This window comes from Podarcis liolepis, assembly GCF_965112155.1.
Source record: "Podarcis liolepis genome assembly, chromosome: 12".
NCBI classification, from domain to species: Eukaryota; Metazoa; Chordata; class Lepidosauria; order Squamata; family Lacertidae; genus Podarcis; species Podarcis liolepis.
This window is the reverse complement of record NC_139563.1, coordinates 44,543,557-44,560,021: the sequence shown is the minus strand read 5'-3', so window position 1 is coordinate 44,560,021 and position 16,465 is coordinate 44,543,557. Positions and strand designations below refer to the sequence as shown.

General features: G+C 43.7%; 1 protein-coding gene across 5 annotated transcripts in view; it reads left to right on the top strand.

The window, feature by feature from the left end:
* Positions 1 to 14,798, top strand: part of OSBPL10 (oxysterol binding protein like 10) — a 74,296-nt gene extending 59,498 nt beyond the window's left edge. For 4 of the 5 annotated variants that reach the window (XM_083468103.1, XM_083468102.1, XM_083468101.1 and 1 more), the window contains 5 exons: positions 3,812 to 4,289; positions 8,690 to 8,876; positions 10,020 to 10,202; positions 12,098 to 12,251; positions 14,689 to 14,798. In XM_083468103.1, coding sequence (XP_083324229.1) covers positions 3,812 to 4,289; positions 8,690 to 8,876; positions 10,020 to 10,202; positions 12,098 to 12,251; positions 14,689 to 14,733 — 1,047 coding nt within the window. In that variant the 3' untranslated portion in view covers positions 14,734 to 14,798. The remainder of the gene's footprint in view (positions 1 to 3,811; positions 4,290 to 8,689; positions 8,877 to 10,019; positions 10,203 to 12,097; positions 12,252 to 14,688) is intronic. The other variant, XR_014517661.1, reaches the window with a different exon arrangement.
* The last annotated feature ends 1,667 nt before the right edge of the window (positions 14,799 to 16,465 follow it).

Below are 16,465 nucleotides of genomic sequence, written 5' to 3'. Positions count from 1 at the left end.
GTGGTTATATTTTAAAGATCAAAAGCTGTGTTTGTGTCAGGCCTTACTTTCCCCCTTAAATGCATCACCTCTGGGTATCCTGATAGTAACAGGAGCATGCCAGGTCAGTCATCACACAGTTCAAAGATGGAACGAACTCTTGATTAGCAAAAACACGACCCCTACAGTCTTGGTTGGGTGTCAGGCCTAATGAGCAGAACAGCTCATTCCCGATGGTCTTCCCCCACGAAAATCAGTTGCCGAGACTGAACGTCCTCGCCTCCTCAACCAGACGTTTCCCAAGTAATCGGAGACTGCGCTTTTCATAGCAGGAGGGTGAAACACCTGTGCCTCTGACTCTTGGCCTCCCTCCTCCCTCTCACTTGCTTCAGCTTCTGCCTCTGATTTTGGACTTCTCTCTGTCACAGACTCTCCCAGCTCACTAAGCCCTGTTAGCTCTTCAGCTTCTGACACTTCCTCTCCCCAGGCTTCTCCCTCTTCTCCTCTGACCGCTCGCTGTTGTCCTACCACCACTCTCCGGGCTCTGAGTCTTCTTCCCTTGGGGGTTCCCCAGCTGCTTCCTCCCACCATTCTTCTGCGTCCAACCAGCCCGTAACACTGATGCTGATGTGAGATTAATAGCTTTTAGTTATTACAGAAGAGGTGCCACTTTTTAAATAAAAAAACTTGCTGTTTTACTTGTATAAACCACCTTTTATGTAACCTAAATGCTGGTACCTGCAATCTCAGGATCTTTTCCTTATTAAACTTGAAATTGCAACGTGGGTGCAGACTTGGCCAGAGAGCTCCTCTGCAGAAAACTTAATGGCATTTTGCTCCTGACGGACTTGCTCATTATGTAAGCTCGTATGCTCTTCCAAAAGTAGGATCACTTTGCATGCACCCCCCCCAAGTAAATAAAGATTGTTGGTAGTGGCCCCTAGACACATGCAATTTTGACTCCGTTCTCTCTGTAAGTCAATATTAGCCCTGAGTGTTGCACAGGTGGTAAAGAGGAATGTAGCCGAGTTTCCTTTTGAAAGGGCTTTATTATGCTGGCAGCCTTCCCAAATTCAAGCATCGCTGGTGGGGTGGGGAGGGCCAGTTCTGTATTGGATTTGCAGTTGACTTTTCTGTCTGTCTAAATCGGCCTGCAGCAAACTTTTTGAAGCTTCCTTGTTCCTTAGCCTTTTCAGTGCAACAAATATTGCATCTATTGTTGTTGAAAATAAAAATACACAGCTATTCTTGCAGCATGCTTACAGCTGCTATTTCTGTCCATTAATAGACAGAACAGTTTGGCAAACAGTATCATCAATCACACACATGGCCGTTGGGTAGTCAGATCAGTCCGGCAATGCTGGGCATTATTCCAGAGCTGATGCTTATGCTCCTTTCTCTCCCCAGCTATTACTATTCCATTTTCACGGGCAGCCCTGCCAAATCCCAGGCGTCTGCTTACCAGAAATTGATATTGTAGATGTGCAGATTCTCTCCCTCCCGCCCCGGCCACATGCTGCTGCTTGTCTCCATGTTGCATCTGGCCTGGAAGTCTACAAAATAGCATTGTTATACACTGTGTGTGTGTGTGTGAATAGGGAATTATTTGGGTAGATTTTACTTCTTAAAGGTAAAGGGACCCCTGACCATTAGGTCCAGTCGTGGCCGACTCTGGGGTTGCAGCACTCACCTTGCTTTACTGGCCGAGGGAGTCAGCGTACAGCTTCCAGGTCATGTGGCCAGCATGACTAAGCCGCTTCTGGCGAACCAGAGCAGCGCACGGAAATGCCGTTTACCTTCCCGCCACAGTGGTACCTATTTATCTACTTGCACTTTGACGTGCTTTCAAACTGCTAGGTTAGCAGGAGCAGGGACCGAGCAATGGGAGCTCACCCCATCACGGGGATTCGAACCGCCGACCTTCTGATCAGCAAGCCCTAGGCTCTGTGGTTTAGACCACAGTGCCACCCACCACTTCTTAGGTTGTGCTAATACTCACTGATCGAATGACACATGTTGGCTTCAATAGTGCTTCAGTAACCTTCTAAACCTATTTATCCAGAGACAACAGCAGAGTGAGCAGGAAAAATGGGTGGCACTATGAGTAATGACAGCACTATATCAGCAGGTCTCTGAAAAGGAGATTATTTGTAAAGACGAATATTTGTATGCATGCTTAGACCAGGTGCAGCTGTGACGCATAACTGCGGTTTAGGTATACAGATCAAGCTGCTGGGTTGCATGCTTTTTCCCTTCTGTCCCTTCTCTCTTGCACATAAATCCCTTCTCTTCTCTTTTGTACCATTGCTTTGGATTAGAAATTGCTAATTATAATTAGTGCCATTCTTAAAACTCCAGAATCACGCTGTAAATCCTGAAGCTTGGCTGAGGATGGGGGTAGAGTAACTTGGTTCCCATGTTCCTACAGACTGCTCCATATGTCTCAACCCTGATTTAGTGTCTTTATGGCTAGTGCAGATGTCAGAATGGCAAATCATGATAACGTGTTTTGAGAAGGCAGAAGCAAACATCTAGTTATTTTCACCATTGTTGGCTTTGGCCCCGTGGAGACGTAGGTTCAGATTAATGCTGAACCATAAAGACGCAGAGAGAGTAACCGAGAACTCTGTGTTTCCATCTGTGCAGTTGAAATATTAATGTGGACAGGTTTGTTGTAAGGTCCGGATCAATCAAATATGGTGCCCTGCGCTGCATATTAAAGTGCAGTGGAAGTTGTACTACTGGCAATGTGGACTGAATGAAAATCTTCTCCATCTCTACTTTTGTAACATCCCTAAGGGAGAATATTGCACGCTTCCACTAGCAGTCCCTGTATATGATGATGTGGCCATACCACGCTTTAAAGACCCAGTTGTTTAAAACATTGCTTTTACCTAGGACTGGTTGTGCCATTGCTAGCTTTGGTGCTTTTTAAAGCGTTTGATTTAAATTTAGTGTTGTCTGGGCTTAATGTTTTTTTAATGGTTCATTCTGGTTCCTTGGCATAGAATTGCTCATCGTTACGGCGATTTGCATGTTGTAAGCCACCTAGAGAGGGTCTGACCTGGAAAGACAGCCTATAAATACTCTCAAAAAGAAATAACGCCAATCCTCAACTGGCAGAGACAAAATTAAGGTGGGATCAGAAACTTTCTGCTGGATGAAGCCCCGTGTCACTTTTGGAGAGGCATTAAGAGCGCCATCATTACAAAACACCTGCTCTTTGGCACAGCTGAAGCATTACATGCCAAGACTAGAGAGCGGTGGAAAATTAATGTGAAACAGTGTGTGCTTATAATCAGGTTTGTTTTTCTTACGAGTGGAATCCTGGGCAACGCTTTTGCCTCGCTCTGATTTGAAATGTGTCAGAACTACCGGTGTCCAGATACAGATTTCTTTGTGCCACCCACATCCAGCCTGCCAGCTGCCAAAGTTGGCACGTTGCTAGTAGAACTCAATTAACTTGAACCAAACTGATGTACCACTTTCTGTAAACAAGGAACTCTGTCAGGGAACAATTGGCTCACTTATTAGCTAAGCAGAGCAAGACAACGAAAGAGTCCAGGCAGTTTGAATAGTGTGACCTTGTGAGGCCACCGAGGACTCTGGCGAAATAGATAGTGACTTGTAGAATTGACCAAAGCAATGAGTGTTGCCTTCATTCATTATTTGCACTTCTCAGTCCTCAGAGCGAGCTCTCTGGCAGTACGAGGAAAAAAGCACGTTTATTTTGGCACAGGAAGTTTTGCAGCTGCCTTAACTGTTTATTCCTCCCTGCTGCAGTCATGGAAAATATATATGATTATTTGCTTTCCCCCTGCACTCGATACAGGTAGTTCTTCCAACCTTTATTTTGGAGAAGAGGTCGCTGCTGGAGATGTACGCAAACTTCCTGGCCCACCCCGACCTGTTCTTGACAGTTTCATCCGGAAGCACCCCTGAGGAAAGAATAATTTACTTTGTGGAGTATTACTTAACAGCCTTTCATGAAGGCCGGAAAGGAGCCGTTGCCAAGAAGCCCTACAACCCAATTATTGGAGAAACTTTCCATTGTTCTTGGGATGTGCCTAAAGACAAAGTGAAGGAGACGAGAACTAACTCTCCCTCTCCAAGCCCCAAGGGCAAGGCGCCGTCGCCGCCACCACCAGAAAACTACAAGCTGCGGTTTGTAGCTGAACAGGTATCCCATCACCCACCAGTCTCCTGCTTTTACTGCGAGTGCAAGGAGAAGAAGATGTGTGCAAATGTTCATGTATGGACCAAAAGCAAGTTCATGGGGATGTCTATAGGTGTTTCTATGGTAGGTGAAGGTAAGACATACCACAAAGATACAATATATATTACAGCAGGCTTGCTTATCGCACAGGATTTTAGGAAGCATTGAAGAGAAGTCCCTCACCCCTCAAAACAAACAAAAAACCCCTGAAATCTACCATCCTCCATTAAGAAACATAGGTAAAGGGACCCCTGACCATTGGGTCCAGTCGTGGCCGACTTTGGGGTTGCGGCACTTATCTTGCTTTATTGGCCGAGGGAGACGGCGTACAGCTTCCGGGTCATGTGGCCAGCATGACTAAGCCGCTTCTGGCGAACCAGAGCAGCGCACAGAAATGCTGTTTACCTTCCCGCCAGAGCAGTACCTATTTATCTACTTGCACTTTGACATGCTTTCGAACTGCTAGGTTGGCAGGAGCAGGGACCGAGCAACAGGAGCTCACCCCGTCACAGGGATTCGAACCGCCGACCTTCTGATCAGCAAGTCCTAGGCTCTGTGGTTTAACCCACAGCCCCACCTGCGCCCCCTTTAAGAATACTTCTGAGTAATAGTAGCAAAGCACTTTATGTACTTTTCAGCCTCTGGACACTAAAATAAAACTAGTGGAAATGTCCCTTATATAAGCTTTTCACGAGTCCCAACAATTTAGCATGTGGTCATAGAATTGTATAGCTGAAAGGGACCACGAGGGTCATCTAGTCCAACCCCCTGCAATTCAGGAATCTTTTGCCCCATGTGGGGCTCAAACCCACAACCTTGAGATTAAGAGTCTCATGCTCCAGCAACAGAGCTATATCTCTGGATCTTCATATTCTTCCCCAACTGACTTACCGTATTGGCCCGAATATAAGCCGCACTCCCCCCCCCCCAATTCCGACCATGAAAAGTTAAAGTGTGGCTTAATTCTCCACCTTACAAAAATGGGCTTTTACGATAGCGCTGCTGAAACAGACATGCGGTAAAACGGAACAAAAAATGTTTTATTGCCAATTTGCGAGCTTGAGACTGTTGTGCAATTAATTCTAATGCCATTCATTGCTTTCCCCGTATTTTACAGTGCAGTATTGATTTTTTTGTTTGCATTTATGGTGCTACGAACAGGTGTTTAACCCACTTACAGGTCCTCTATAGTACCTGTACGATTTTCTTCTACATTTTCCGTTTACATGTATGAGTTCCTGCAGAATTGTAGCAATTGAGTAGCAATTTGCGATTTTAGCGGATGTATGGTAACTTTTGCCGGCTTGCCAGATCAAAGGCTTAAATTGTCTCAGAGTTACAATTCTACCAACCGCAGCAATTTTCAGCCTGTAACCTAATTTTAAGGGAGCGGCTTATATTCGGGTATTGTCCTTTTTCCTCCCTGCCACTCTTGAATTTTAAAGGTGCAGCTTATTTGCTATTGCGGCTTATATTCAGGCCAATACGGTACGTACCCTAGGCTTTGCAACACACCTTGGCTGTGATAAAATGCCACATTCCTGGCTTTGATTTTTCATATATTTCTTTCAAATACATATTAAACATATTACAATATTAGTAAATATGGCATACTCCGACTTACCTGTTAAAAGCACATAGCGCAAATATACTAATGGAACGATAACACAAGTTGTAAATCACTGCTTCTCATTTTTGGTTCCTGGCAGACATAATAGCCTAGGAATACGTCCCGAGCTTTGGGTCGTAACATGGTCTTGAACATTTGTTCTTGCTCACTGTGTATTACTTCTTACTGTACAGTTGTCTTTGCTCAGTCTCGTCTTAAGAATTGTGGGCCTTTTCTCGCCTCTCCTATCTGATGTCATTCAGATATTAAAGGGACCCCTGACCATTAGGTCCAGTCGTGACCGACTGGGGTTGCGGCGCTCATCTCGCTTTATTGGCCAAGGGAGCCAGCGTACAGCTTCCGGGTTGTGTGGCCAGCATGACTAAGCCGCTTCTGGCAAAACAGAGCAGCGCACGGAAACGCCGTTTACCTTTCTGCCGGAGCGGTACCTATTTATCTACTTGCACTTTGACGTGCTTTTGAACTGCTAGGTTGGCAGGAGCAGGGACCGAGCAACGGTATTAGAACCGCTGACCTTCTGATCGGCAAGTCCTAGGCTCTGTGGTTTAACCAACAGCGCCACCCGCGTCCCAATTCAGATGTTGCTGAACCACAGTTACCGTAATTCCTGACCCTTAATGGTGTTGGCTGGGGTTGATGGGAGCTGGAGTTCAATATTTGGAGAGAAATACACTGGAGAAGACTGATATAAAGAATGTTGGAATAATGGGTTGATCTGCAACTGCTTCCAGGCCAAGACTACTTCGTGGTCTGCCAAAAAGGAAAAAACACACACAAAACATGCTGATTGGAAGTTAGTATACGAGAGATTCTTTATGGCAAGCCTCCCCAAGTTGAGAAATTAATTTCACGCTGGGAAGTATGAATTTTCTCATCTTTTCTCTCCTTGGGAACGTGTGAAAGAAGCCTTCATTTTGAATTCAGAGGGAAAGCCCTCATGTGTCCAATCCTTATTTGCTAGGATAGCAGTGTATACAAAAAGACTGTCAGAATCTTAAGCTCATTGGAAACAGTTTGGAATAAATTATTAGTGTCTTCCCAGGTGGTATCAGTCTCTCTGCTTGCTTATAGGTGGGGAGTGATCATGTTTCTATTCTGCACAACTTTTAACGGTTTTTAATATGTGAAAGTTTGATTCCGTTCCTCCTGGTTGTAAGAAGCTTCCTGCTTTGTTCTTAATCTGGGTTTGTTGAATTTTGGTTTTAATGTTTGCATGCAGCTTTGGGGGGGGGGGCGTTCCTGTTAGGATTGAAGGGAAATACTCATGTGATGATGGCGTTCCATCATATGACTATGTGCATCATTCACTGTGCTGCTCACAGTTATTTTCGTTCTGCAAATCAGTGTAGCTGCTGGTTGTCGTAAGTGACTGAAGTTGTGGCCTAAGCGAGTACCATGTGATTGAAAAATAAGAGATGTGCGTGAGGACCCTTCTCTTGTAGGAAACCACTTAAGACTGCTGACGTCTTCCACAACCATTCATTGCATGAATCTGAACAGAATCGAAAGGGAATGTTGATTCTGACTCCTTATGACTTTGTTACCAGCTCTTTAATTGGTTTCCCAAACTTAGGTCTCCAGCGGTTTTGGGGACTACAGTTCCCATCATCCCTGACCACTGGTCCTGCTAGCTAGGGATGATGGGAGTTGTAGTCTAAAAACAACTGCAGACCCATGGTTTTTGACCTACAGCATCACCTTGTGTATTTTATCGATGTGACCTGCAGAAAACATGTTGCTCAAAAGTATGGGGTCAAAGGGGGGCGGAAATAATACGTTTAGCAGTATATATAATGGATGCTTGTAGAGAGCTTTCCTTGTCTCACATAAGCAATGACAATAACTTGGACCTGCTTCAGATTTTCTGCTAGGGAATTTGGAAGAATTTGTTCACATTAAATGCCCAAATCAAGGATCCTGAGACTATATCCCAGAATACATGTCCAGCTCAAATCTGTGTTTTCATTTTTCTGTGTGTGCTGAATGTATTTATCAATTCATACTGTTAGCTCTAGTTAATGGTAACTGATGGTGGATACAGTATAAGGGTCTCTTGGTTTGACTACTCAAGACTTGAGTCTTGCTTGCAGGTTTCTCCAGAAGGCAGGCATCTGTTTGGACACCATGATGATGATGAGCTAGATGGGTCTTTGGTGAGATCCAGCAGGCTCCTATTGGGTTTTAAAATATTGTTTTAGGAGAGCCTTGTTAGATGCGCTGCCAGGCTACCTGCAGTTGGTATCACTTTGCCATATTAGGCACCTCATATTCAAGACAAAGTAGCACCTGACATTTGGGCTGAATCTAAGCAAATAGGTCATTCTCATGGTGGGACTTCCACTGCATGTAGGCTGCTTCTTCCAAGCTGGCAGGAAGTGGGATAGATATGTTATTTTATCAAATTTTCAGGAGAGCGACTTTAGAAGGTAGGCACTTTTCTCTTTGGCGGGTGGAATATAACACAACTCTTTTTTTTTTTAAGCTTGCAGCTATGTTGAGACATAGATTGGATATGTGGAGACCAGATTGGATTGCTTGAATGGCTTCACCGGTCATGTCTGGTTTTCGTTTTAAATTTTGTAGCCTTTTAAAACCAAATTACCCCAAGAAAAGGAGGATTTTACAAAAGGGCAGTTGCGAAAAGCATCTTATTCTTGGTGGAGATCGTTCCTATTATATCAGTCTTGGTGTTTCTCCTCCCCTTCAAGGAAAATAAAAATAAATAACATTTACTATAAACTATGTTGCTTCTTTTCAGTACCAGGTAAACAGTGATCATCCTTCTGGGAAGAATATTGTCAAATTTTCAGTGCTGAAAAGTATTTCTCTCCGTCCCCACCCCCCATTTCTGCCCCCATTCATAGGTATTCTTTATCTGCTGGAACATGGGGAGGAATATGTGTTCACGCTGCCTTGTGCCTATGCTCGCTCCATTCTTACCGTTCCTTGGGTGGAGCTGGGAGGTAAAGTGAGCATTCTCTGTGCCAAGAGTGGCTATTCGGCTACAGTCACATTCCACACCAAGCCTTTCTATGGGGGGAAAGTACACAGGTACTGAAACTGCTCTTTCGCATACTTTTATTTTTCTTTTCTAAAGATTGCTCTGTGGGGAAAAAATAAAATACTAAGACAAGCAATATTAACTGCCAAACTGCTTACTGTTTATAATGCTGCAGTTGCTAGTGATTTTATACTACTTTAGAAATGTGCTTTGCAAGCAATGTTCTGTATGCTTTCATAAGAAGAACAACAACATGTGCTCGTATTTGAGGCTGTTCCATTTCCTGCAGCTTTAGGGAACTGAAGGAGACTCCCAGGCACTCAGTGGCTGAAACTTCACAGGGTCTTGAATCCATATCACCATCAGGACTGGGAGATACCTGGTTTTCAACATCGCGATCTATCACTAGCTAAACATCATGATATACCGATATATATCAGTTTCTGAAATAAGGATGTGGAACTGTGTAGAAGTGAACAGCAGGGCTGGGTGATATCTGGTTTTTCCAGCATCGTGATATAATCAAGTAAATATCGCAACATATCGCTATATCACAATGTTTGAAATAAGGGAGGAGAGCGTTGGCTGGCTGCACAGTTTTTCCTGCATCGTGATTTTTGCATAGCGCATGCACACACACATACATCATGATTTACATTATATTACCAGGTTGAAAATTGTGAGACTGGTATCACGATATGGACTTCAAATTGGTTTTGATATATTGTCCAACCCTAATCACCATATTTTAACTCTGGGTGCTGTGTGAAATGTGAAGCACCAACCACAGGGAAGTAATTCAGGTGAAAAGAAAGGACACTGTGCAAGAACAGGATAGTTCTTTAGTGTGCCCCCTCTTTTTTTTTTTTAAAAAAAAATCCAGACTAAGCTAAGAGCCGCAAAATTGGCAATACATCTGCATAGAGCAATGGTCCCTGGTATTTTGTTTGTAATGGAGACATCAAGTTTATGAGAATGTGGTCAATACATAATGAATGTAGCTTCTTGAGTGCTCTCCAGCTCAGAAATGTCTCTGAATTGTTCTTGTTGTGGTTTTTCTAAAAAACAAAATGATTATTCTTGGCCTCCTTTTCTGAGTTTGAGTCCAGTGGAAATATTTGCTGTGCATGCAAGTGATTTCCTTTCTGGACTCACCTGTGTCTTAATCTCCATGTTTTATCGTTTTGATGTAGGGTTACAGCTGAGGTGAAGCATAACCCCACCAACACTATAGTGTGTAAAGCACAAGGGGAGTGGAACGGCACGCTGGAGTTCACGTACAGCAACGGAGAAACCAAAATAATCGACACCACCAAGCTACCCATCATCCGCAAGAAGATCAGACCGATAGCAAAACAAGGTCCATTTGAATCAAGGTGAGGATGCTTTTGCAAAACCATCATGACTAGTTGCGCTTAAGAGAAGCAGGAAAAGAAAGGATATATTGAAGCACTTGTCCCTGTTTGTACAGCAGTGTGGAAAGAGCAACATAACTATCTTGCTTCCCTAAGGATGTTTCCAAGTTTTCGGGTTTTTTCCAATGACTTGTATGCTGAATCAGCATGCTGACATTCTGCCTGCATGGGGATTCTTCCACCCACTGTGCTAATTGCTGCTGCACAAAGGCTCTTTGGAAACTGCTTTCCTGTAGATGTTATTTTTATTTGTTGAATGTTTATCCCTCTAATATGGAGGGCCCAGAACAAGCAAGAAGAAAAGTCACGTAATACATTGATATCATTGGGAGAAGGGCTGTAGTTTAGGGAAGAGCCATCATAGCTCATTGGCAGAGCATCTCTCTTGTATGCAATGGTCCCAAATTAAAGTCCCGGGATCTTCAGGTAGGGCTGGAAGAAACTCCTTGTCTGAAATTCTTGAGAGCTGCTGCCAAGTCAGTGCAGACAAAACAAGAGTTATAGGTAAGCTCAATGACATTCGCACACTCCACCCATGAAAATTTAACAGAGATTTTGTTCCCAAATGTTACCGCCCTGCAGTAATTTTCAGATACAATTCCTTTTCTCACTAACTGATGGAGAATGATGGGTAGCCCAGAGAAAAGGGGGGGGATCGTTCCTGAAGTCTTTTTGACTTCCAAAATGTTCGGAAACCAAAGCGCAGCTTCTGATTGGCTACAGGAAGCTCCTGCAGCCAATCGGAAGCCGCAGAAGCCCTGTTGGACGTTCGGCTTCCAAAAAAAGTTTGAAAACCGGAACATTTGCTTCCGCTTATCGTTCGGGAGCCAAAAGGTTCGGCAACTAAGCCGTTCAATATCCAAGGTACGACTGTACTTAACACCACGAAAGCTGGTGCTGATATGCCCCAAATGTTGTAGAGGCTGCACCTTCTCAGGCACATACCTCCACATGCCCCAAAATCCAACCTTTCTGGACAGCAGTCCGACAAGAGATAACAAACAAGATTAAGAAGATATGCAAGAGATTAACTAAACAGGTATTAGAACTAACCCCAGAACTGGCCCTACTGAACATCTTTCCAAGATCATAATGACCACTCACATTATACAGAGCTTATAACCCACCTACTCTTAGCGGGCAGAAGCCTCATAGCCAGACAGTGGAGAGACCTGACAGGAGTAAACATGGGCCACTGGTACCAAATTGTATGGGAAACTAGAAAAGCTAACCAACAAACAGAAACTGACACAGGGACAAATAGAAGAGGACACCTCTCCCCAAGTATGGCTTCCCTTTATCACATGCACAGCCCAACAAGACAATGACAAGAACCCACTGACAACATATGAATCAATCTGGCTTTCTTGAGCCTACAAATGTAAACAAACCCAAACTGCAACCAGCCACAGACAACCAACCACACCCCGGACCCCCAATCCCTCTCATGACCAAGGAAATGTAATAAGTGAATAGAAATAGAACCTATTCGGTTGACGCCGACACAAAACCCCACATGTACACTATAAAAAAATAATATAGGTTTCACCACCACCCCTCCTCTTCCCCGACTCAACACTAATGTCTCATAACAAATTTAACTGATCTGTAAGAAAGACCGTACAACCCGAAAAAGAGACAAGGCATGTACTTTTGTAAACCAAGAAAATCTTTAACAAAAATTATTAAAGTAAAAACAAGAAGCTGGTTCTAGAGTTGCATGCTATTCCCTCCTGCTAGGCTTCAATTGTTTTCCACCTGTGGCTAGGAGGTTCCTTTCCATTCCAAAAAGCGGACTGGCAATTTTCTTCATTCTCTCCAATTCCCTTTATGTCCTGGTCTGATCTACTCGACAGGCATCTTTGGCAACACGTTACGAACGCCCTGAGAGAAGGCAACATCAGCGCAGCAACAGACCACAAACAGCTTCTTGAGGAGCGGCAGCGAGTAGAGGAAAGGCAGCGAGCAATTAGCAATACGGTCTGGAAACCAAAATATTTCATCAAAGAGGTAACGAGACTGCTACTTGAGTGGCAGTCAGCTTTTTATTTTTCCTTTTACAATGTTGTTTAGTTGTTTAGTCGTGTCCAACTCTTCGTGACCCCATGGACCAGAGCACGCCAGGCACTCCTGTCTTCCACTGCCTCCCACAGTTTGGTCAGACTCATGTTGGTAGCTTCAAGAACACTGTCCAACCATCTCGTCCTCTGTCGTCCCCTTCTCCTTGGGCCACCATCTTTCCCAGCATCAGGGTCTTTTTCCAGGGATTCTTCTCTTCTCATGAGGTGGCCAAAGTATTGGAGCCTCAGCTTCACGATCTGTCCTTCCAGTGAGCACTCAGGGCTGATTTCCTTAAGAATGGATATGTTTGATCTTCTTGCAGTCCATGGGACTCTCAAGAGTCTCCTCCAGCACCATAATTCAAAAGCATAATTCAAAAGCATCAATTCTTCGGCGATCAGCCTTCTTTATGGTCCAGCTCTCACTTCCATACATCACTACTGGGAAAACCATAGCTTTAACTATACGGACCTTTGTTGGCAAGGTGATGTCTCTGCTTTTTAAGATGCTGTCTAGGTTTGCCATCGCCTTTCTCCCAAGGAGCAGGCGTCTTTTAATTTCGTGACTGCTGTCACCATCTGCAGTGATCATGGAGCCCAAGAAAGTAAAGCCTCTCACTGCCTCCATTTCTTCCCCTTCTATTTGCCAGGAGGTGATGGGACCAGTGGTCCCACACCACTGGTCCCATCACCTCCTTTTACAATGGCAATGCATTAAACAACTGTGTTCAGACATCATGCTCAACTAGGGTTAGCAAGACGTGAATGAACCTTGCATCCTCCTGTGTGCTCATGCGTCTCCTTCCCCTCCTCTCTTGTCCTCTCCTCAAAGAGGACTTTATGCCTTTTGGTAACCACAGATTGCTGTGTTGCCTGTACCTGAACTGAGATTATCGTTAACTTTGGCTAGTTCAAGCAAACCCACTTCAAAAACCATGGGTTGAAACCATGGCTTGCTGGACCTAACCATGGTTAACATGAAGCGTGTATGATATTTACTAAAATAGGGAGTAACTGCCTCTGAATTCCATCAAATCTCTGGCCCCGTGTGGAAGGAGAGGAGGAGCGCATTCAAGCCCTGGAGGCAGTTAGCTTCCTTCACTAAAGGAAGATATCCTTCAGCATGATATCTGAACACTGCCAGCATTGTTAGGATCACGAGGACCTTTGATTTTTAAGATTTGTCTTAGCCATAGAACATGCCTTGTTGGAAAGTTCTCTGATGTTGACTCACGCAATATAGATAAAGATGGAGGAAAGACAAATGCCCCATTTAGCAACACTGGAGCGAATTTTGACAAACTATTTTTGGATGCCATTTAAAGTTACTTTTCAGGCTATTCTGCTTAATCTTAGTAACCATTAATTCTTATTAAATGCAGGAAGCCGGGAGATGAATAGAATGGGCGAGATAGAACCTATTAGATGCCTTTTACCACAATAAATATTTTATTCAGTTATTTATAGGGAGACTTTTATGGAGTTCTGCACAACTCTATGAAATGTCACGAGCCACTACAAGCTTAAAGCAATAAGCCCAGGGCCAAATGTGTGCATCTTTCTGTCTCTTTTTCCTTTTCCTTTCATTGATTTCCCCCTCAGTTTGATATTTTTCTGTGGTTTGTGGAAGAGCTAATATCTAGAAACAGGATTACTGTTGTCCCCCAATAAGAAGACGGTTTTATTGCAAACCATTTTTCTGGAAGCCAAACAGATTGTCTATTATCTTTTCGTTCAGACAGAATGTTTAGGGCGGGGTAGGAATCTGTGCCCCTGCCGATGTTTTTGAACTCCAATCCCCAGCCAGCTTGCTCAGGGATGCAGGGAGTTTTTTAACCCAGCACCTGAAGGTCTACTTTCCTCCATCCCTGGTTTAAAGTAAGGTTAATAAATGAGTAGCTTTGGCCACGAGGTGCAATTAGCCTTGCAGACAGAAAACAAGAGGAGCCGAGATAACATTCTCTGGTGAATATATTCCCTGTTAGAGACACCCCAGTAGGAAAATGGCCCTGCCACTGAGATAAAACAAGGCAGACTGCTGTATTAAGCAGCAGTTACAAGTTTGTAAGTGCACCTTATCCACAGGGGAATCTTTCTTTAAATCTTTCTCTGTTGTAGATCCAACTTCACAGAGGCAAGCTCCCTTAGTCTGCGAAGTGGCTTGCTTCCTCAGGAGTGGAGCTATATTGCAGAGAGGCTATCAGAGGAAATGTTTTCTGTGTGGATGGCGCTCTTATTGCCAGATTCATTGTGACTTTGGGATCACGACTCAGAAAATGCAAGCTTTGCAGAAGCTATGCTGGACTTTGCAGAGTATTTAACTTTTTGAAAATTTGTTGCACGGCACTAAAGTGAGACTGACTTGCAATTTCTGTGATTCTTTACAGGGTGAAGGGTGGATATACTTTGATCCCCTCTGGAAGACTCATTGATAATCAACTCACCTGGACTCGAAAGGAGCCCATTTTCTAAGGCATTAAAAGATGCACTTTTTAAATTTCAGGTGTGATCTTAGTCTTGCTATAAAAGCTGCATACTGTGAATTATGCAGCTCAAAACAGCTAAAAGCTCAAGTTTATTGAAGAGCCATTTCCTGTTCATATTAGATATATGCACTTACAGTGTATTGATATATAGACGTCTATTATAGAACCCCCCCCCCAAAAAAAAATACACGGACGATGATTAAAACACAGTTCTTTTGCACTCAAGTCACAATGTCCATCACACTGCTTGCAGGATCAGCCTTCGTATTGGTAATTAACACTTTTAGTATTATTATTATTAGCTGAGATTTTCAATTTTTCACATTGCCAAAAAAGAAAGAAAAGAAGAATAAAAAAGGTTTTGCACTTAAGGCCACTTGACACTGACAGCAGTTTCATGGTCAAGCCTGTGGCTGAAACAACTCGCTTTGTCTGACACAAGAAAATTTCCTTTGTGCATCCATACAATAGAATGCTTCTGTCGGTGATTCACTCTCAAGCACTCACTTCTTGGCATCTTGTAGGAAGACAGGAATACCTAAGCAGCCTTGTTCATCTGTTGCCCTCATCTTTTCAACTGTATGCTATGCGCGCCCATTGTCATTCTTTTGAAGACCCAGATCTCCTTGGTGAGTCCCTTGCCAGCTGATGCAGCAGAGACTTCTGTTATACCGTGCTTTATAGAGCAGGCTTCCTCCACCTCGGCCCTCCAGATGTTTTTGGCCTACAACTCCCATGATCCCTAGCTAGCAGGACCAGCGGTCAGGGATGATGGCAATTGTTGTCTCAAAACATCTGGAGGGCCGAGGTTGAGGAAGCCTGTTTTAGAGACTATTCATTGTTCCTTCAAGTTGTAAGCAAATTCACCTCGTTTCTGTATACCATACTTTTGTGATACTAATTGCTTTGATACTCTTCCATATAGGGGGAGCGTATGTGTAGCCCCTGAAGAAAATATCAGCTCTACAATAGAGATTTAATTTAGATGCTGAGACTATACTACTTGGCATAAGTTAAGGGCTTTAGGAAGGGGGGAGGGAAATCCTGCACCATAGTTTTTGTAGTGTAAGAGAGATGCCCTAAAGTGTTAAGTGACGCCAGAGGTTGTCAGAGTACTATCTTGTCTACTATTAAGATTTTTGGTTTTTTTGTAGGAAATTTATGGTCCAAACTGGTTGCTCGGAATACTGTTTATCAGCTGCTAAGAAGGTAGAACAGGGGAGTAAAAACCCAGCCCACCCCCTGGCCCTATATTTCTCATTTCCTGGTTGATGGCATTTGGAATAACCCAAGAAGCACTGGGCAGTAGAATTGTCTGCACATCAGTCCTTTGGACACATGTTACAGATGCTTGACTAAGCATAGCCATGTTGAGGTGATTGGGGGTGCTTATGTATCACTCTGAATGGTTCAATGGGTAATTGCTCTGTTAGAGCCAGCAGCCATTCTCTCCCTTTTTTGTACATACATTTGAACCATCCATAGATGCGATCGGGATGCATGAAGAAAACCTGTTGGGAAGGAATTGCAGAATCCATTTCAGAGTAGGAAAAGAGTCACGTGAATTTACCGTGAGATCGTTAGAGGAAGGAATTCTAGTTGTGCTTCAGTTGTAGCTGCACAGTTTCGTGTATATCCTAATGGTTAAATAGGCTTGATTTAAAATAATGGATCAGTG